Source organism: Aedes aegypti, chromosome 2, assembly GCF_002204515.2.
Source record: "Aedes aegypti strain LVP_AGWG chromosome 2, AaegL5.0 Primary Assembly, whole genome shotgun sequence".
Taxonomy (NCBI): domain Eukaryota; kingdom Metazoa; phylum Arthropoda; class Insecta; order Diptera; family Culicidae; genus Aedes; species Aedes aegypti.
The window spans coordinates 105,624,621-105,645,427 of NC_035108.1; the positions used below are offsets into that span (position 1 = coordinate 105,624,621).

General features: G+C 40.9%; 2 protein-coding genes and 1 non-coding gene across 7 annotated transcripts; all 3 read right to left on the reverse strand.

The window, feature by feature from the left end:
- Window positions 1–329: 329 nt before the first annotated feature.
- Window positions 330–401, reverse strand: Trnaa-agc. The gene has a single exon. It is a non-coding gene; the product is annotated as a tRNA-Ala (tRNA).
- Window positions 402–1,073: 672 nt separating this feature from the next.
- LOC5575246 (zinc finger protein Xfin) lies at window positions 1,074–7,261 on the reverse strand. 2 transcript variants are annotated; one of them, XM_021841847.1, is made up of 4 exons: window positions 6,707–7,261; window positions 6,444–6,625; window positions 2,999–3,691; window positions 1,074–2,437 (listed from the first exon to the last, which is right to left on the reverse strand). In XM_021841847.1, exons 2-4 carry the CDS (start codon window positions 6,610–6,612, stop codon window positions 1,125–1,127), a joined length of 2,175 nt encoding a protein of 724 aa, XP_021697539.1. In that variant the 5' UTR covers window positions 6,613–6,625; window positions 6,707–7,261; the 3' UTR covers window positions 1,074–1,124. The 2 variants fall into 2 exon arrangements, with proteins under 2 accessions (XP_021697539.1, XP_001655647.2); XM_001655597.2 differs by having other exon boundaries at window positions 1,074–2,431; window positions 6,707–7,260.
- A 3,302-nt stretch (window positions 7,262–10,563) lies between these two features.
- On the reverse strand, window positions 10,564–12,607 carry LOC5575245 (zinc finger protein 235). 4 transcript variants are annotated; one of them, XM_021841849.1, is made up of 3 exons: window positions 12,508–12,607; window positions 12,214–12,450; window positions 10,564–12,156 (listed from the first exon to the last, which is right to left on the reverse strand). In XM_021841849.1, exons 2-3 carry the CDS (start codon window positions 12,392–12,394, stop codon window positions 11,126–11,128), a joined length of 1,212 nt encoding a protein of 403 aa, XP_021697541.1. In that variant the 5' UTR covers window positions 12,395–12,450; window positions 12,508–12,607; the 3' UTR covers window positions 10,564–11,125. The 4 variants fall into 4 exon arrangements, with proteins under 4 accessions (XP_021697541.1, XP_021697540.1, XP_021697542.1 ...); XM_021841848.1 differs by having other exon boundaries at window positions 12,214–12,454; XM_021841850.1 differs by having other exon boundaries at window positions 10,564–12,150; window positions 12,214–12,573.
- Window positions 12,608–20,807: the final 8,200 nt, after the last annotated feature.

Below are 20,807 nucleotides of genomic sequence, written 5' to 3' on the forward strand. Positions count from 1 at the left end.
TGGTAGGGATGGCACACATCAGCAACAGGTAGTGGATCACACGGCTGAAGACGAAATCTGGAAATGGTGCTCCTCGCTAAGCAGGTTCGGATGAATTCTCGCTCGAAAACGAAAATGGAATGAAACCGAATCCGGTGAAAGAAGTATCTTTTAAACCCTTAGATTAGCAGATGATGCTCCTCCCTTTCGTGCTCTTCTCTTCTAGTCGACCAATCTGGGAAATGGGTATGTCCCAATAATGAGTTGGACTTAGAATTACTTAAATTAATTAACTCATTACGGGTGGTAAAGATGGACAAATTATGGGTGAAATTATGAAAAAAATTCACGTGCTCGGCTGGGATTCAAACCCAGGACTCTTGTATGCTAGACAAGCGCTTTACCAACTAAGCTACCGAGCCACTTGGTGACCCAATAACTGAGTTGGTTACAAGTTTAGAATTCAAATCCCTACAGACCACGTGGACCCCTTTCATAACCCATATCCATCCATCTCATGCGAGAAGAGCGAGCTCATCTCATCGCAGTAGTCCGCCTCTCGGAGAAGCGCCCAAGCCATCGTCATCGCCGCCGCAAATCAATCTTGCATCTTCCTCTTTCGACGACACAAATTGGACTGTGACGCGGGTGCAAAAGCAAAGCGAGAATCACTCGCCCAATCGTGTTCACAGTCCGACCGCAAAAAGAAGACTGAGGGAAGAAGCAGGGACCCGTTTGCTTTTATAGTAGGAAGCGATACCGCCAAAAAATGCTCACGCGTGATTGGTTGGATAAGAAAGGGGTCAACATTTATCAAATTTTCAATAGTTTAACAACAAAATTCACTTATCGGATATATTACTAACGATGCGTAGATACATTTCTGATCGGATGATACTAAAATCGTAATAATTGGTTCATAAACAACTGAGTTATTAACGTTCAAAATCTCCCCTAATTTCGTTACATGTCTCATTTTTCGTACTTTTAAAGTGCACCCCAATATAGAAAACAAAGACGTAGTCCTACGTCAAAAAATACCTCTCACCGTAATTATGGAAATGTTCTCTATCATTAGCAGTTAGCATTGAAAATTACAGATTTAATTGTTTATTGATCCAGTTGATCACTATGTACCCCTAAAGCTAGCACTCACCTCCCGCCTTTCGATGCTTTTTGTTCACATGGCGTACGAGACTGGTCCTAATCTCGAAATGCCTCCCACACGTGCCGCAAGCGAACGGCTTCGGCCGAGGATTGGCCTTCTTCTCGTGCCACCGGCGATGCTTCAGCTGATCCTCCTTGGTCACCATGGTAAACTGGCAGCCCTCGACCGGGCACCGCAATGGCTCTACGCCTTCGTGTCCGGCTATGTGCTGCGCCAAACTATTAGCATCCGGGAAAACGTCCTCACAGCGAGGGCACCCGTACCGATCGGTAGTCTTGTGCTCCGTCTTGAGATGTTCACGTGCGATGGGAAATTGTTCGAATTCTGCCGGGCAGAGGGCGCATTTGAGGATCTTCCGGCCATCGATTCCGTTGGCGAGGAAGATGTTGGATCGTTCGAAACGCGTGGGGGGATTTTCGAGTTTGGTTCCGTCTGCGTTGGAAAAGAGTGCCTGATGCTCTTTCGTACAATCGTGGAAGTGCTGTTGGAATTCCGTGAACACCTTGGAAGCATAACTGCAGAGGGTATTCGTGCATTTGAATAACTTTGAGCCAGCATGATCATTCACGTGCTTCTTTAGAGCTGCTCGCGATCTACTGGTGATTCCACAGTAGATACAACTTAGACTCTTCTCAACTTTATGTTCCTTGACAACGTGCTTTCTGGCCACTGGAAGTGATTTTAGCTTCTTATTGCACAAATTACAAGTATACTTTTGTGAGTTCGATTCGCTGGTAATTGTAATCTTAGCAGATTCGTAGGGCGTCAAATTGAGTTGAAGTGATGGAGAATTCGATTCTACTATATGAACAGCAGCATGATTTTCGAGATCCCGAAAGCTACCAATCGATACCTCACAAATGATACAAGTGTGTATCTTTGTCGTCGAATAGTCATGACTGTGGTTGAAACGACGACCGTGTCTTCTGAGATCGCTAACAGTTATGAAATCCATCTCACATGAACCACACTTGAAGGGTCTCTCCCCGGTGTGGCTTCTTACGTGAGGAATGAGATTGGAGATATTGGACATCGCTATCCCACAGATATGGCAGGTACGCTTCTTCACCTCGCTGTGATCCCTATTGAGATGTCGCCTGATGTTCGGAAGCTGTTCGAAAGTTTTGGAACATATGTTACAGGTATATCCTGAGTTATCGGTTATGTTGGCCTCTTCGAAAGGGGATAACTTTTCGCTAAGTTCTTCATCCTCCAGACCTGTAACGGCTTCAGTTGGGGCTTGTTCAAGATTTACTTCATCCGGCGTCATACCAATAGGTTCATCTGTAACTTGGAAAGGCAATAACAGAGAGATAACCATTAATTATAATTAGAGCGCACTGTACCATCATCAATATCTAAAACCATGTTGTTATGTATGGTAGAATCACAAAAGAATTGTCAGAAATAATGTCTGAAGAAATGTCCTTATAATATTTGAGACAAAAAGATAAATTGATTCATAAAAAATAAATACTGGCACTGAAACAGTAACAGCGAAATTCTAGATGGAATTCGAGGGAATAATTGAAAAATTCCAGGAGGAGTCATTTTTAAGTGGACAAACAGTTTGAGGAATTTTCTGGAACTTGAAATAATTTATGAAGGAACTTCTTGGAAAAAGTCATGGAATAATTTCATGTGATTTCGAAAGCAACCCCTTTGATAACATCTTTTGACGAGTTGAATTTTAGTAAGCCTCTAGTTTCATGAGAAATGTCTGGAAGAAATCTTGGAGGAACTTCTTTAGGAATCTCGAAATAAAATCCACAAAAAATCCTAAAAGGTTCCTTGAAGAAAATTTTCAAAGAAAATTTTGCGGCATGTTAGAGAAAAACAGACAAATCCTACCTTGAACACCATTCTTCTCCTCGTCAGACTGGGACAATCCGCCAGTAGTTCCCCCATCATCAACAGTCCCTTCCACTGGCACTCTGCTCACAGCTTTCGGCGTCAGCTCCCCACTGTAGTACGTGTGGTGCTTCCGGACGTGCCGGTAAACGGTAGTGCACCACGACGAAGAATAATCGCACCCACCGACGGGACACACGAACGGACGCTCCCCGGTGTGTACCCGGCTGTGATCTTCCAGGTCACGTGGCCGATGGAAGCCCCGCCCACAGACACTGCAGGTGTATCGTTTCACGTCCAGGTGGACCTTGGCAATGTGTTCCTCGGCGGAACAGCGTTTGATGAATACGGTTTTACATCTGCTGCATCTGTGAATCGTTCTTCCGCCCTCTCGTTCTACAGTTTCAATTCGAATTTCGACGCCGGAAATGTCTACGGTTTCGTTCGTTTTCTTCGGCTTAGCCGAATTCAGTTCCACCTTTTGATGCAGACGATTGGTGTGCGCGTCCAGAGTTTTGGCCGATGCACATGAAAAAAGGCAGCCAACCTCTGAACACTTGAAAGACTCTTTCGGATTCGGAACTTTTTCCATCGCTTTCTGGGTGGTGGAGGAACACTTCTTTTTGGGTGGTGATATAAGACTGTCGTCATCTTGTTTTAACTCGACTTTTCGGCGTCCTGAACGTGAAGACTCTGAAATATTAAAAACAACACGTTATAAAAAATATGTGTAGTTTTGAAATTTAGGGTAATGTTAAATCGCAGGCTGGTAGCGACCTGTAGCGACTGAGTGTATTGAAAACATTGATTGAGACTTCATGTCCGAATTGGAACAAAAAAGAGACCATAGAGAATTTTGAGTAATGCGTTAAGAAATTCTTAAAAATCTTTACTAAAAAATTACTAAAGGTAACCTTTGAATCGCAATCTTCTCACAAAAGGTTTTGTTCAAGAACAAACAGCAATTCACATTGTAGATCTCTTGTATGATTCTTTTGGAGAAAATGTGCCCTTTGTATCACCTTGATTAACTATATCCCGAATTGCAATGATTTTTGATAACGACTAACGAATCATTCGTACACTAATGTTATATTTATGTGCCTAATAAGCACGTGTTAAATTCGCACTCTCTTAAACCTTGTAATCACTTTCCGTTACTAAATTACCGGTTCGAATTGTTCCTCGCCGACACTGTAATATTTCACTATAAACTCAAAGATAGACTTTTATAGACTCACTCGTCATCGTTTATTCCTTCGCTTTTTATACATGTTTGTGGTCACTCAGTGAGGATCTCAGTATCTCAGACAGTGAGCAAAAGTGAAGTGCAGTGAGTGATTTGATGTGTGTTTCTGGTGCGGAGGTTCAGCTAGATTTTAGCTGCCGTATCTAGGACGGAATGTATTTTTGCATCCAGATGAGACAGACGACTCCAATAAATCAATCCGGTGAGTTTGTTCCGATTACTTGAAAGTAGCATCTTAGAGTCTGTTAGGTTTTTGCGTTCCGACATGCATGACGAAGTATAGTTATTTGCTACGCCTTTTTTTCGCGTTTGCCGGTTGTAATGCGGCAGGTATTTTAAATATACGCGTTCTAACATGTCAGTTGCCAGGAAACTGTCTGTGTGTTGTCGTTTCTACAGTTAACTCTCCCTTACTCGATATTGAAGGGACCATCGAGTTAGGGAGGTATCGAGATACAGAACACATATTTTTCAAATTTTAAACTTTTTATTATTTTGACAAAATACATTGAGAATAGTTATTTTAACGTGAAAAACAATACAATTTTTCCACATTTACCTTTGTGACACTTTTTTATCGATCTGCAAAAATTAAAAATTTTAGCACCCAGAAATTGGCAGTATACGTTAATTTTACTATCAATTTAATCATAATAATCTAATTCATGAAATTCATTAACGTTTGGAGGACATTTGGAACTTTTCATGAAAATATCGAGTTAGAGAGGTAAACTTACTTGGGAAATTGAACCAGATAGCATCGAGTTAGGGAACATCGAGTTAGAGAGGTATCGACTTACAGAGGTATCAAAGCATGCTAGATTGAAGGGACCGCGCATTCCATCGAGTTAGGGGAAAAATCGAGATACAGGATATCGAGTAAGGGAGAGATGACTGTAGTTCAAATTTTGTTCCGCGGTATTTTTTTTTTGTCGTTCGTTTTTAGAAATGAAACTGCTGCTCGGTTTGCACGTTCCAGTCGATTTATTGTTAGGCACTTGATAACGAGTTTTGTTTACACGACTGTTACCACCCGCATACATATTCAGAACGTGTTTTTTTTTCAGAACTATCCGATCAAGAGGGATCGGTTCTGCTTTGTATTTTATTGAGCAGAAAACTAATTATCACCACAGTTAATTAAGCACAGTTTTCTCTTTTGATTGCCGGCTTTCAAAAGATTAAATTAAACAACATAAACAACAAATGCCCTGGGTCAGCTTTTCAGGCGAACCATGGCCTAATACCTTTCCCAACCTCCTCCTCCGTAGCACCTGAGAGAGACTCGCGAAGATGAAAAATATCAACGTCATATGCAGCCCAGATTCCCCTCTCACGAAACGTCAAATGCAGCCCACCGTTTTTATGGCTGAAATAGTGAAAAGTATTGTGTTCAAAGTAAATTGTTATTGAAAACCTCAGTCAGCGGAGCAGTTTTTTCCAAAGTTGCTGATAAATCTAAGCAGAAGATTAATCATTTCTAATGTCTGCTACGTTTGCTGGCATGCAATTTCACTCAAACGGCTATTTATGATTCGATGTGATGCAAACTCAATCATTTTTTGCTGAGAGGTTCATGTGAGGATTTGAACGGCTTGCGCATAATTGGTATAAACACAAAGTGGAATAAGAAAAAAACTCAGCAATCACAGAAAAAGAAGACCCTCTTCGCGAGTCTCGTCTCAGCGTAGCACTTATGAGGGCGTCGCTGAGTCGGTGGCCTCTCATTAAGTAAGTGCTACATCAACATTTCCTTCCCCTATCCCAAGTTACGGTAAAGATGGGCGTGGCCAGGAATAGCAACATTCATGAGCTTGGTAATATTGTCCAAGATTGGGTCAAGGCTTTTTCCCCAGCCTTGTCTCTGAAAGCGGTCTGGATGAAATTATCAAACGAAACATTAATGTTGCTAGTATCCAATCTACGAAGTATACCGTAACTACGCTAACGCTTACGCTATGCGTTAAGAAATTCTTAAAAATCTTGTGGAATAGTCGCGTAAAAATCTCTGAACGTATCTTTGGAGCCTTTATAATTTTGTACCCGGTTTTATTCATGAGAAGGCTTAGATACCAGTTTATGGAAAAACGAGACTTTCCATAAAAATAGAGTCTTGCAAAAACAGAGACTCTAAAAGTCTCTAAAAGGAGACCTGCTACCAACCCTGAAATCGCTTAAATTTGAATACATAATTACTTTTGCTGAGATTTAGAGCTGCCAATAATTCGTCAGGTTTCTCATCTTCTTCGGGGAAATCATCCTCAGCATCAATCTCGATTGGCTCGCGCTTGATGAACGACTCCGCCGCCGTCGGAACAACGGGAACGAATTCAACCTCCCGTGGGGGTAGTTCCGCACCACTCATCTAGGGGTCTTTCCTGAAATCAATAATCAAACATATCAAATTACAGGCTCAATTCCGGAAAACGACTGCTCAGAAATAGCATTTTAATACAAACCTTTTCCTGCTTACTTATTGGTGTCTACTGGTTCAATAACCGGAATATCACTACTTGCCCTACTTGCGTTTTTAATTCAATCGTACGCGTTACATTGCTTAAAAATTACGGTACGCAAGCCATTATTAATAATTTTGTGTTTACTAAACGCCCAAACACAATCCTAAAACAACAACATCAAACAAAAACAAAACACCGCGGTGCATCAGGATTGAGAGCATCTCCATCGGGCGGGATGTTTCGTTTCTAAATTTAACAACGGTACACGGAAAAATCACGCAAATGAAATACGATGTTACAAGAGTGATAGAAAAAAAACCTATTTTATTTTGTTTTGTATTTAGGTATGTTTGAAGAGATTCTCGATTGACAGATCAAACTATTTACTAAGCAAAAAGAGAAAGATTACACAAGACACAATTCAGAAATTCTGGAGATAAATCGCGAATTCGGCCAAACTGTTAAATGCGAAGGGAACCCGAATAAAAACGCACCGTTCAGTGAATGGAATAAACCATTAATGTACAATATAACGTACAGCGTATTGTAATTGTATGTCGAAGCAACATTATTCTTGTTTGAATATACAATTCGAAAACAATATATTGTAATAGAACACTGTATTGTTTTTTTATTGGTTTTATACCTTACAATTTTGGTCAAATTCCTATTTTCGCGTAAAACAACTGTTGCTTTTTTCTGTGTAGCTTGACTGAAAGAACTAAACAAACCAAGATCAGAAAGCAAGAAATGTTGGGTGAAAAATATTCTAAAAGTAAAAATGAATAGTTTTGTAAAAGTCACTTGACATTAGCTGTGACGACGAATGCAACCATCATAAATATCTTTACTTCTATAGGATTTAAAATTATTTTGCTACTGTTGGCACGAATATCCGGTATGTTGGGGGACAATCCATACAAAATACAAATTCTATACTTTTCACCACTAATTGAAATACAGTTCGTTGAATTGTTTTTGTATTGTACAACAATACACGATATGCTGATCAAGACAATACATTAACAATATTGTATTTTCAAAATGTGTGTATGAGAAAATATCTATATATGTATTGTTACCAAGGGGTAGATCACTTTATCGATGCACATTTGATGTGCATCAAATGCAAGAAATGCATTTTTTATCATCAAAACATCAACTTAGCACTGATAAATGAGATTTAATTTTCTCTGCAATCCTAAATAATATTTATTTGCTTCTTCCAGGTCTTTTTAATTAACAGGAGTAGATAAACGGCGAAAAGTTTTACGAACCTATTGAGAACAGTAGAAGACATCACAAAGGGAACTCTTGGCCATTCTAATGGAATGAAGTACTATAAGAACTAGGGATAAATGTATGAATAAACATATATAATCAAATTGGGTCCTAAAATTTATAATGAAATCTTGTTTTATTCAATAACACGAAAGAGCATGTTAATGCAATTACTTTAACAATTTTTCCCGCTCAAATACCGGCTATATCATGCTCAAACGTAAATTTAAAAATTGGGTTCATAAATGAACCTTGACACTTTTGATCATGTTTGACGTTCGCTTAGTCGACAAAAACACCACAGGGGTTTTAGTTTTAACACTGGGGTTGTTCCTGTCTGACATTTCGAAAGGGACACGGAAAACAAAATACACCCAAAATTTGAGTTTAAGCCAAGGGGTGTGACAAAATCTAACATAACGTAAAAGAATGTTTTTTTGGACGCAAACCAACGGAAAACATTAGAAAATTGAGTAAACATGTGTTATTGGCCTAAACTTAAGCGTTTGGCACTAAAATTGGGACAGGGCTTTAGGACCCTACTGATGACAGCTTTAAACCGTAGCTTCACGGTGTCATCGTTGAGAGACATTAGGCATTTCTTGGGCATCCAAATGCGACGTACCGAGAAGCAGTTTTCTCTGAACCAACGAGTTTACATTCAGAAGTTGCTGGATCGGTTTGGGATGACTGAAGCGAAATCGTCGAAGGTTCCTTTGGACCCTGACCACCTGCAACAAAAGGAGGAGAATGAGAAATTGCCGAACAATAACCAGTACGCCAGCTTGATTGGTGGTTTGTTGTACGTGGCAGTGAACACCCGACCGGACATCGTGGTCAGCGTATCGATTCTTGGGCGATCGGTAAGCAACCCGTCACAGGCAGATTGGATGGAGGCAAAACGGATCGTCCGTAACCTCAAGCACACCCAAGACCACGAGCTTGTACTGGGACCAGGACGAGCAGTGATGGAGGTTTACGTCGACGCCGACTGGACCGGTGATGCTTAAACTCGGAAGTCGAATTCCGGATTCCTGGTTACGTTTGGTGGTGGACCAATCCACTGGGCATCCCGGAAGCAAACGTGTGTTGCGTTGAGCAGCACCGAAGCGGAATTTGTGGCGCTCGCTGAGTGTTGCCAAGAATTGCAGTAAATCAATCGCTTGCTGACCGATTTTGCTGTGGACGTGACGAAACCGATTCGTATCCATGAAGACAACCAGTCTTGTATGAGGCAGTACAACAGTCCGACGGACAGGATGGTTGCCGACATGCTAACTAAGCCGTTGGCAAAACTGAAGTTGACGAGATTCCGTGAGGCAGCTGGAGTTCTACCAAAGACAAATTAAAGACCTTTATGTCCCTTGCAAATGCCCAAAATTTAATGGCTCATAAGGTAATCTAGAATGCCGTGAAAAGTGTACTACGATGTGTCAAACTTGGGTACCTTTTGGACTACCGAGGGACCAAATGCAGTACTAGAAGTGGTACCCAACCTGAGCCCGAGTGCGACGGACCTGGTTCTACCGTCGAGGAGGAGTGTTGAAGTTGATGCGACTGAAATCTCCAGCATGCCATGACTTTTTAAATTGTGCCTATTCTGCGCGGCGTGTGAGGTGACACGAGTCGAATGAGGTGACAATTGTCGACTCGCTCCCATTTGATTAACATTAGTCGTCTCACGTCATTCGCGGTGAGAGCGAGTCGTCTCGACTCACACGCCGCGCAGAATAAGCACAAATGTATTTTTGAATTGCAATAAATTGAGTTAGTTTTAATTTGACCGTCAAGCAAACCAGTTGTTTTATTGCTTTCGGTCCGACCTACGGCCACATCCCATAACTTTAGGTAATTAATTCGGTTTTGTTCGAAATATTATAATTTTAATAAGTACTTGTTTTTAATTATGAATCGTGGTTTACGGCTAACCAGCCGAGTGGAAGTTTAACAACTACCGAAAAGCTAAACATTACATATAATTTGCAATTGGATTAGATGGCCCAATTGTGTTTGGATGGGCATCTAATTCTTCCGAAAGAGGTGCACTTTGTGAAAAAGGACCACGTGATTATTGAGCTGAAATCGAATTCAGGTTAACTTCTGCGTTCATGAGTCCTCTCATGGCGTAGTGGTTAACGCGCCCCAACTAGAGATCGGGGAGTCGTGAGTTCGATTCTCACTGAGAAAACGTGTAACTTTTTCGCAAATCTTCATATCAATTTGTCCATCTAATCCAATTGCAAATTATATGTAATGTTTAGCTTTTCGGTAGTTGTTTAATAAGTAGATGAAAAAACCGAATTTAGTACTAAACCATTTAATTCCATTAGAGTTTGTATCCTTTGACAGATACGCGTATTTCGACCTCAACTGTAAGGCCGTCTTCAGTGTCGTGTACTTTTACTTAATTTTAATTCCAAAAACGATTGATTAATGTTGAATTCAATATCGAAAGATGAGAATCAATAGAAACCTATCTACACATCATTAAATTTTACAATTTTAAATTTCTTACAGACTTATAAAGGTATATGCTATATTTATTTCGTCTGAGTCTGATTTTTCTATGAATTTCAATACATTAGTTAGTGCATCAAATCTAATCTATAATAGAGAGTGTTATTAACATTATCCAATCCAGTTACTCTAACTGCAATAATGTCAAACAGTAGTTTGGTTTGGTGGATTTCCATGAGTTTACAAACCTATTATCAAGTTTACCCCATAAAACGAAAAATCATCTTTTATATGAAATTATATGAAAAATTTCAGGTGCATTCATAATGAATCGTTAAGCAATCTTTCAACTACAACCGATAACTAGGATACCAGTACTTGTTTTGAAAATGCAAAATAAAAATCCTCAAAAAAAGCAGATTTTTCTCCAAACACGTATTAAATGTACCTATCCCGTTTTACAGGGTACTTCGTGCGCTCCCAGTGCAATTTAGGTGTTCATCGAAGTTCTGCTTCCACCTTTCAATCACTTGATGCGTTAAACTTCTAAATGGGATAAAACATCTAAAGTAATTCGAACTAGTAACGTTGATGATGCTCCATATGGTACGTTAGCTATTAGTTTAGTTTTATTGATTGATTAATAGTTCCAGCTTTCGACACTTATTCGACGACCCCATCCTACGAATTCACAAACCTGGCACTGTCGCCATTTCGCGGATGCAGTGCACTGATGTGACGCACCAGGCCGCACTTCAGCTCGAACTGCTTGCCACAGATATCGCACACGAACGGCCGCAAGCTGGGATCGGCCTTCTTCTCGTGCCTCTGGAGATGCCTTTTCTGGTCGTCTTCGGAGATAAAGGTGAATTGGCATCCCTCGACGGTGCAAGGATAGGGTTTTACCTGGTCGTGCAGGAGAATGTGCTCCGCCAAGAGGCGAGAACTGGGGAAGGTAACCTTGCAATAGGTGCAGGTGAATATCTTCTCCTTGCCATGGACTGCGTTACGATGCGCTCGCAGGGATTGCAACTTTGTGAATTCTACTTTGCATTTTGTGCATTCGTGTTTCTTTTTGGATTTGGGAATGGAACTGGCTTTGCTCCTCAACTTACTGGAGGAAGCAGCTTCAGAGGTATTGATATCTAGCTTTACTGATCCTTTCGCATTGCTTTCCGTGGTCGGTTCTCGACCACCGGAGGAACTCCCACCAATGACTAGTTCTTTGTGTCGTCGCCGAACGTGTCGCTGTAGGGTATTGGTCAACGCGGCCGAGTAGTCGCAATCTTCCGCCGGGCACTTGTAGGGACGCTCCCCAGTGTGGACCCGGGTGTGTATTTCCAAATCTCCGGACCTATCGAAGCCCCGTCCACAAACGCTACACGTGAACCGTTTGACCACCATGTGAACCTTGGCGATATGGGCTTCGGCGACGTCTCGCTTCCGGAATCCGGTCCCACACCGGCTGCACGTGTGGATAACGTTCCTTCGCTTGTTGACCCGTTCGATCAGTAGGGCAGGGCCCGTTAGGTCAATCTTCAGCTCCGTAGAGTCTTCCTCCTCCATCTGGTCGGGAGTGGTCAGAGTTGGCTCAATCAGCCCCAGGTTTTGATCGTCGTGATGCAGCCGGATGTGCATGTTCAATACTCCGTCCAACTCGCAGGTGAAGTCGCAGCCCGGATCGGGACACCGGAAACAGTGTCCACCTGATGCTTCAATTCAAGATTGTAAGGAAATGAATTGCAATAATAAATCGATAAACAATTTACCTGTAGTGCTGGGCGGTAGCATTTCGCTCTCGGCTGCCGATAGATCATCCTCCGGCTCAATGTCCAACGGTTCATGCTTGATGCCAGAATTGGGACTCTCCAATGGGGAATCTTCTAGAGTTTGTTCTTCACCGTGAAAAGAAGGTTCCACCTTGATTTCTGTGAGAAGTGCTGCATTCATTTTTAGCACGGCTTAGTTAACTACTGCATTGTCGACTAGAAGAGATCAATGAAAAACTTTCTGCACAGAATTAAATAAACTATTCAATCTACAATAGAACAAAGATTTATTACATTTAATTTTTAAAACTACAAAAGCGATTTCCTCCAGAAAAACTGATAAGTTTTGTAAACAAAATGCATCGACGCAAACAGGGCTAACTTGGCGCGTTTGACAAAAATCGCCTGCAAGTGGGGAGTCGACAAAGTCGGATGCACTTTTCACTTCTGTGAATCTGGCACCCACTTTTTATCAACCTTTTTGATTTTTCCGATTTCTCGCGTAACAGTTCAAAAGGGTCAATCCTCAGATCGTTGATTCTGCCCATTCTGCCAGAGGACTGGCACGGATGTCATCCTGCATACATTTCGGCTCTTGCTCACATCGTTTTTGGTACTACGCGTTTTGGTACCCACTTTCTGGTCGGTTTTCCCTAACTTGCCCCTGATTTTCGAGTATAAGGCTCATGTGCTGCTAATGCTAGTTTCTGTCAATTAAATATATTACGTTGAATCTTCGTGTTTGATGGCGCTTTTCCTCTTTTGAACATTTCGTTGAATGTTTTACGCATCGGCGAGGTATCATTGATGTCTCCTATCCAAAAAATCATATGTTTTGTCAGTCCCAAAAGAATCAAAACAAAGACACTGGACGCCATGTTTAATCAATGTTGGGTAGCAAATTATTGGCTCATTTCACCCCCCTGGATTCTGCAGACTGGTTGAGTGTTGAAAAGCATCAGCGTTGGCCGCCTGGCTTGGCCCGCGTTTTCGACCTATGCTGTTTGGGTCGGCCCGCGTGAGAAATGGTTGTTACACGCAGCAAACTGGACTATCGAAATTCATACATTTTGCCTTATGAAAGGTGGAACGATTAGGGGTCATGCACAAATTACGTCACGCTCCGAGATCGAGATTTGTTCTAAGTGTTACGTCTATTTGTCTGTGTTTGTAACATTCGACAAAAGTAGGCATTGGGTAAATGGAATACCAAGTGTGCATTCTATGGCAGTATGGGAAGAAACTAAAATTTCTAGAAAATACCAGGAACTCAAAAGTGCTTATTTGCAAGGGGAATGCCTCTTGCCAGTTTGCAATAAATTGCCAACGCTTTTCAATCGATACTCACAGTTTTTTCATGTTGACAAATCTTTCAGTGTCTTGGCATGGGATGATGACGGTTAGAAAATCTTGCCGACGGTTAGGAACGGTTAGAATCGGATTTTTTGTGAATTTCGTGGAAATGCAAAAAGTAAAAGAAGAAACCTGACGGATCATCTCGCATGTGGAAGATTTGTCGAGAGGTGTGATATTTAGAATGTTAAATTGTAAATGTATACCTATGGTTTGAATAAAAAGAGTTGCAGCTGCTGGTTGTGGTATCAGTCAGTAGCTACTCAGTTGAAGGAAACATCTACTGTATTGTATTTCTTTATGATTTACAATAGGATGTAGACGAGCCGTGGTCTGCAAACAAAAAATAAACAAGGCGTACATGGCGGGCTTAATTGAAACCAGAATGTAAACACGGCACACAAGTAATAGGCGATACTGAAAATAATATCGATTACAGGCTCATATCATTGGGCGATACAGTCAACTTTCGTTCGTTGCACTAAACCACCTAGTGAAAGACTTTCACTAATCGGGCTGAGTTTTTAGCTGTCAAAATATTGAATACAATAAACGTTCAGGGCTAACAACATTGATAAATGGAGCTTTATGTCAAAAAGTGAAGTTTTGCTTCGTTTTAAGTGGGCAAATTGAATGTATAATCTTAAGTTCTAAATTAGTTTATTAAAAAATAAATAATTACTTGAAGCTGCTATCACGAAGGCTGCTCTCAATAATTGGTTTATTGCACCAACGATAACGATTCCCAACATGGGCTGCCCATAATCGCATAAAGCCCCACGCACAATGTGAGCGGCAGCGCGGTACAACGGCATAACGGCAAGCCCATCTTGAGCTACACTCTACTTGTCAAGTCAATGTTGAAAAGGATTTAGTCAACATGGGATTGATAAGTAAAGTGTAGATCAAGACGGGCATGCCGTTTTGCCGTTGTACCGCGTTGCCGTTCACATTGGACCATATGAATAAAATGTAGTAAATTTGAGTTTACTACATTCTCGGTAGTAAACGCTATATGTGGAACACGAGTGGAACATGTTTGTGTCATTTTCCTTTCTACACCTTTCGAACATACTACAAACAACGCATTGCTATGAATAAAGGTAGAATTTACTACAAAGCTACTGGTAGTTAGCTTCAGAGGTTGCTACACATGCTTTGAGTTTGCGGAATTGAATGGAATAATTTACTTTTGAGTAAAAATCATGGGAAAACGATATGAGTTTTGATATATCGGAAGGTGTTTTGAGTTTTGCAAAGGAATTCTGAGGTTACGAAAACTTTCGCTCCGCCTATTCTGAGATTCCGGTAAGATTACCGGCAGTAGCAATTTGTAATATCCGTGTGAATTCTGGCATTACGATAATTATGTTATTTTCTAGGAATTTTAGGATGTCGGTAGGAATTCAGATATTGATAAAGTAATTCTGAATTTTACGTGTAAATTCTGACATCTCAGATTTCCTTTTGAATTCCGGAATTCCTATAGGAACTTTGAGATTCCGATAGGGATGTCGGATTTTTTATGATAATTCTGAAAATTTAAATACCATTCTAGGAATATTGCGGAAATATTAGGAATCTGTTAAAAACTCTAGAATTGGGGTGGGAATGGGATTCCGAATATTAATCTCTTGGAATTCTGTGGGTATCTTTGAGACGGTACTTTTGTAAGAATCTATGAGATTGCGGTGGGATTCCTGCGAATTATTGTGTGAATATTTGTAATTCTGAAAACCAATCTTCGTAATTATTGTAAAAACCTTTAAGATTCCGTTGATCTCCAGTTCCGTTGGAATTTCAAAGCAACGGTTTAATATAAACTATTTGAATGTCGGTAAATATTTTATAGATTTCAATGGGATTTTTTGTGAAATCGACAAGAATTTTGATAATTTCAAAGGGAACCCTGGTGTTTTAGGGGAGATCCTCATTGAATTCTAACGACTACCAATGGAATCACTACAATTCCCATAAAAATCTCGACATTCTAAGTTCTAGACATTCCAAGGATACTATCAGAAACCCCACCAAAATAACGAGAATATCGCAGAAACACTTAGAACTTCCGGAATTCAACATGCTGTTAAGAAAACACACGGGGAGCATCAAAATTCTACCGCAATTTCACCAGAATCTCAGTACTGGTGCTAGAAAATATGTGGTTCCTAATTTGATAGCTGTAATCTCAAGATCTCTTCATAGATGTTAAGCTAGTATTTAAAAAATCATCAATCACTGGCGTTGGCGAAGGCCGAAAACCACCCAGAAAATTCTTTGAAGTACCATCATCATAAAATCATAGACATAAAGAGAATACCAGACTAATCGCAAAATTACACTACAAATTTTGTCAAATAACAGCACCTTCATGATTTGTGCAAATTGTCGCGTAATCGATTAGATTCCATGCATTTTCTTCATATGCATGATTGTATTAATTTTAGGCGTCACTCTGAATAGATTGTTCTTTACGTGCAGAATCACTCTGCACTCTGAATGGAAATTTCTTAACGTGCAGCTTCAGTCACTGCCCAAGTAACCACTAAGCCGTATAAAACGGCACCAAGTTGGTTCTATAGTCGATTTAAAGGCTTGGCTATCAGGGCTTATTGGAACTATATCGCAATTAAGGGCTGCTATAGAGCCACTTTTGGCGAATTATTTGGCTGATAAACGGCCTACTCGTTCCGAGTCTCTGAAGCGAGAGATGTCAAAATTTTATAGCACATGGATCAAAGAAAAAAGAAAAAAAAATCTTTGTTTATTTTTCGTCCTTTTCTACCTTTTTATGTTCCTAATCGAAGTTGATTTTTTTGTTACGTGATCCAGGTTCGAACTAATGATTCCGAGGCTCCTATCACATGATTTTCCCTAGATTTTCCAACTGCTCCACCTATGCATTGATGGTTTAGTTTGCCCAGGATAGTATTTAAAGCATAAGAGATTACCCAGGTGTCCAGATAGCCTCGGTAAGATTGTTAGCAAAGTCATGGAAGAGGCCACGGACTTCATTGCAGTATATAATTGCAGTAAACAATAATGGTGGAAGTTAAATCCCTTAACAACTAATCGAAGAAGGATTTCAATGCGATGATCTCGCGAAATAACCCCAAAAACGCTTTCATGATTCATTTTGTATTTCCTCTCGCTGCTCTTGCAATGGTTCGGAATGGGAAAGTTCTTTATCAGGAGTGTTGCAAATCGGAAGCATTCAAATCCTCAGTGTTTCCACTACTCATGAATTTCTATGGACTTCTTCCGCTGCGGAATCGTTTACTTTCTGCAATCATTCTGCTGTTCAAAATACATTTTAACCAAATTTGATCATCGAATCTACATTTGTTTTGATTGAAATCTGTATCGGCTTTGTTGTCATAAACGTCATGTCACAAGCCGTTTATAAGCATTCACAGCCCTTGTGTACTGCTAATAGGCACAGGGTTTACAAGCCCTGTAACATAGCGTTATATACCCGTATACGGCTAATATCAGGGCTTGTGGAACACAATGCCTAAAAGCATTTGAAAATGTTATATGCTGCCAGTTGGCACTGACATGCTGTTGAACAGCTGATTTACCGCTTATAACAGTGCTTACTGGTTACCTGGGTGCTCATGTTCGAAAGTAGTAACCCAGGTAACCAGTAAGCACTGTTATAAGCGGTATATGAACCGTTAAACAGTTCTGCAGTGCCAACTAGCATTATAAGACATTTTCAAATGCTTCTAGGCACTGTGACCTTCAAGCCCTGAAATGAGCCGTATATGAGTATATAACGCTATGTTACAGGGCTTGTAAACCATGTGCCTATAAGCCGAATGCTACGGCTACGGTCAATGCTTATAAACGGCTTAATAGCTTGACGTTTATATCGAAGAGAGCAAAACAGATTTCAAACAAAACAAAACAGTTATGAACGATGATGAAATTTGGGAACAATTTCTCAGATTCGTATATGTTACCGAAGCTATGTAACCGTAGTTTACATGATTGCATGACTCTTGAATTGACGATTGTTGAAATGAAACTAATGCGTGAGTAGAGAAAATACTGGTGAAATGCCTTTGCGTAATATAGTTTTTGATAATGAAGTTGGTTTGGGAGTATCCTAACCCGAGCAAATGGGAGGAAACGGGAAGGAAACAAATACAAAATGTATCGTGAAAGTGCTTGCGGTGAGCTTTATCTCGGGAGGTACCATAAATCTACTTTTCGAGAAAATATATTTAGTCAGCTTTCTGATGGGCATTCTCCAGCCAGGTAGTAAGAAATGTCCAAGGAAGAGTCCAGGTCTAAATAACTATCTGCATGGTCTTGCTAGCATTACCAGCATCTTAAATTTTCTTCTGCTGGATGGTTACTGCAAATAACTTTACTTTATATAAGATGCTGGGCGATGTCAATCATTAGTGTGTCGGTGGAGCAGTGGGAAAATGCAATGGAAATCATTCGATGGGATCCTTGAATACGTAAGTTCGAGTCTGAAACAAGCACAAAAAAAGAACTCCAAAGAGGAGCATAGAAAAAAAGACGATGCAGAAAATAAACATTTTTTTTCTTTTTTCTTAGTCCGCATGCTATAAAATTTTGACATCTCTGATTCAGTGACTCGGAACGAGTAGGCAGTTTATCAGCCGAATAATTCGCCAAAAGTGGCTTTATAGCAGCCCTTAATTACGATACAGTTCCAATTCTCGCATAACTTCTGATCTCGCCCTAAAAGCCATTGGTAACCATGTGTGTAGCTCATTATTTCTGAGTATTTGAACGGATTTACTCGTTATTTAACAACTCTATGGTGAAGAAAGGATCATTCTCTACCTGCCAGTGGTGTTGGTTTGGATGTTTATTCATTCATTTACTCAGAAACAACGAGCTACACAGGTGGTTACCAATGGCTTTTAGGGCGTTATCTCAGATTATGCGAGAATTAGCCCTGTAAGCCATGCCCTTAAATCGACTATAGAACCGACTTGGGGCCGGTTTATACGGCTTAATGGTTACTTGGGAAGTACTACATGTTCGAAAAGTTTTTTATTCATACCAAAAGTGTAGTAAACTTTGTGGATTTTGTTTTTGAGTAGATGCTACATGTAGTAAAGTTCAAAGTTTTTTATTCATACCACCCATTGTGCTTGGGGCCTATAAGTCCCATGTCGACTTTTGACCAATTTGCGTTTTTTGCATAAATCAACTCAACATCGCAGTTAACTGTCAGCTGTCGAGCGATAAACATCATTTCATCGTTTCACATCACAAATCAATTATAATAATTTTCGTTTGGCCAATGGTTACCCCAGTCGTTCATGGGGAAAACCATAAAAGCTGATGGTGTGCCTTCCGGACCCTCCGACGGCGGTAGTCGGAGTGGCGTCCGCAAAATAAGTAGTATTCTGGAACGTCGTAGCTACGATAAAGGAAAAACAAAAGCGCAGCTAACCTCAACGCTGCAAACCGACTCATCCGATCAGATAGTGGTACCGGTGGTGGAACCTCATCTAAATCGCTCCCGTAGTGCATCTATGTCCGACTTCCCGGTTTTGGAATCGGAGAACTCTGGTGGTCCAGCACAAGTGTGTCCATCAATTCCACTGCGAAACAGTTTCGAGCTCTTGGTGCAGCAAAACAACATTGATGACGTCGAGAACGAGATGACGAATGTGAGCCAGAACATTCAAACAAATTCTGCTCGTTGTCCTCCTATCACCGTGTGGAAGATGTCCGTACAGGACATTAACAAGCTGCTGTATCAACTGAACGGCGACGGAAAGTTCGTGCTGAAAAATTCGAAAGGAGCAGTTCAAATTCGAACAAAGTGTAGTTCACTGTTTGTTGACATCCAAGAGGCACTCAAACAATTAAATGCCGAATTCTACACGCATGCAACTCGTGGTGATGCATCAGTGAAAATCGTTCTTTCGGGTCTCCCTGTTTATAACATAGAAGAAATTAAAACGGAATTGGCAAAGAACAACATCTCTCCCCGAGAAGTTAAGTTGCTGTATAAAACAAGGGACAGCAGTAGTGCACTCTACGTACTAAACTTCGCTAAAGGTACAGTTAAGCTCAACAAGTTGAGGGAGGTCCAGTACCTATTCAACGTTGTAGTCAGCTGGAGACACTGGACACGCAGAGTAAACGATATTCTCCAATGCTTTCGTTGCCAACGCTTTGGCCACGGTAGTCGTCACTGCAACATGCAACTGCGTTGTGTTAAATGCGGTAAGCAGCATACATCTGGCGATTGCACCATTCCTAAAAAAGCATCGGGTGGTAGCATATCCAAAACACACAAAGACATCAAATGTGCTAACTGTGGTCAAAATCATGCAGCAAGTTTCAGGGAATGTCCTTATCGGCTGGAGTTTATCAAACGACAAGTGAGCAGTGTATCTCGTCAAAACCCAAATGGTGGCCCGACGATTAATCCTCCCCGTAAGTTTACTTCGAGCTGGGTGACCCAAAACCGGTCGTTTGCCGAAGTTGTCTCTCGCCCTACTACATCGGAAATGAGACCAGAAGCTGCTAACACGACTACCGAGCGAAATAACACCAATCTCTTCACCCTTTCTGAGTTTCTCGGGTTAGCTAGAGAAATGTTCAACCGTTTTAGGGGATGTACTTCCAGAGAAGAACAATTTTTCGCTCTACAGGAGCTGATGGCGAAGTATTTATACATTCACTAGCTTACAGAAAGTTAAAGTAATGAACTGGAACGGAAGGTCCGTTCGCAACAAAACCCTGGAATTGTCGAATTTTATTCAGTCGCATGAAGTAGATATTGCAATCCTGACGGAGACATGGTTACAGCCCAATGCATCGTTCTTCATACCCAACTTCTCATGCATTCGGATGGATCGTCCTAACTCAGTGGCAGACCGCGGAGGCGGTGTAGCAATTCTGATAAGGAATGGAATCGACTACAATATGCTCAATTGTTTGAAAACCAAAATCATTGAATCTGTCGGGGTTCGTCTTCATTCGACCATCGGAAGTATTGACATAATAGCAGCATATTTTGCGGGCAGCCGGTCGAAAGACGAACTACTGAAGTTCAAACACGACATCAAAACACTTACTAGACGTTCCGAGGCATTTGTCGTCGTGGGAGATTTCAATGCAAGGCATCGTATGTGGCACTGCAGCAGAGCGAACACAGCTGGTAACACGCTGGCAGGTCTAATACAGTCTTCAAACTTCTATGTACACGCCCCTCAGAGTCCTACATACATCCCGAG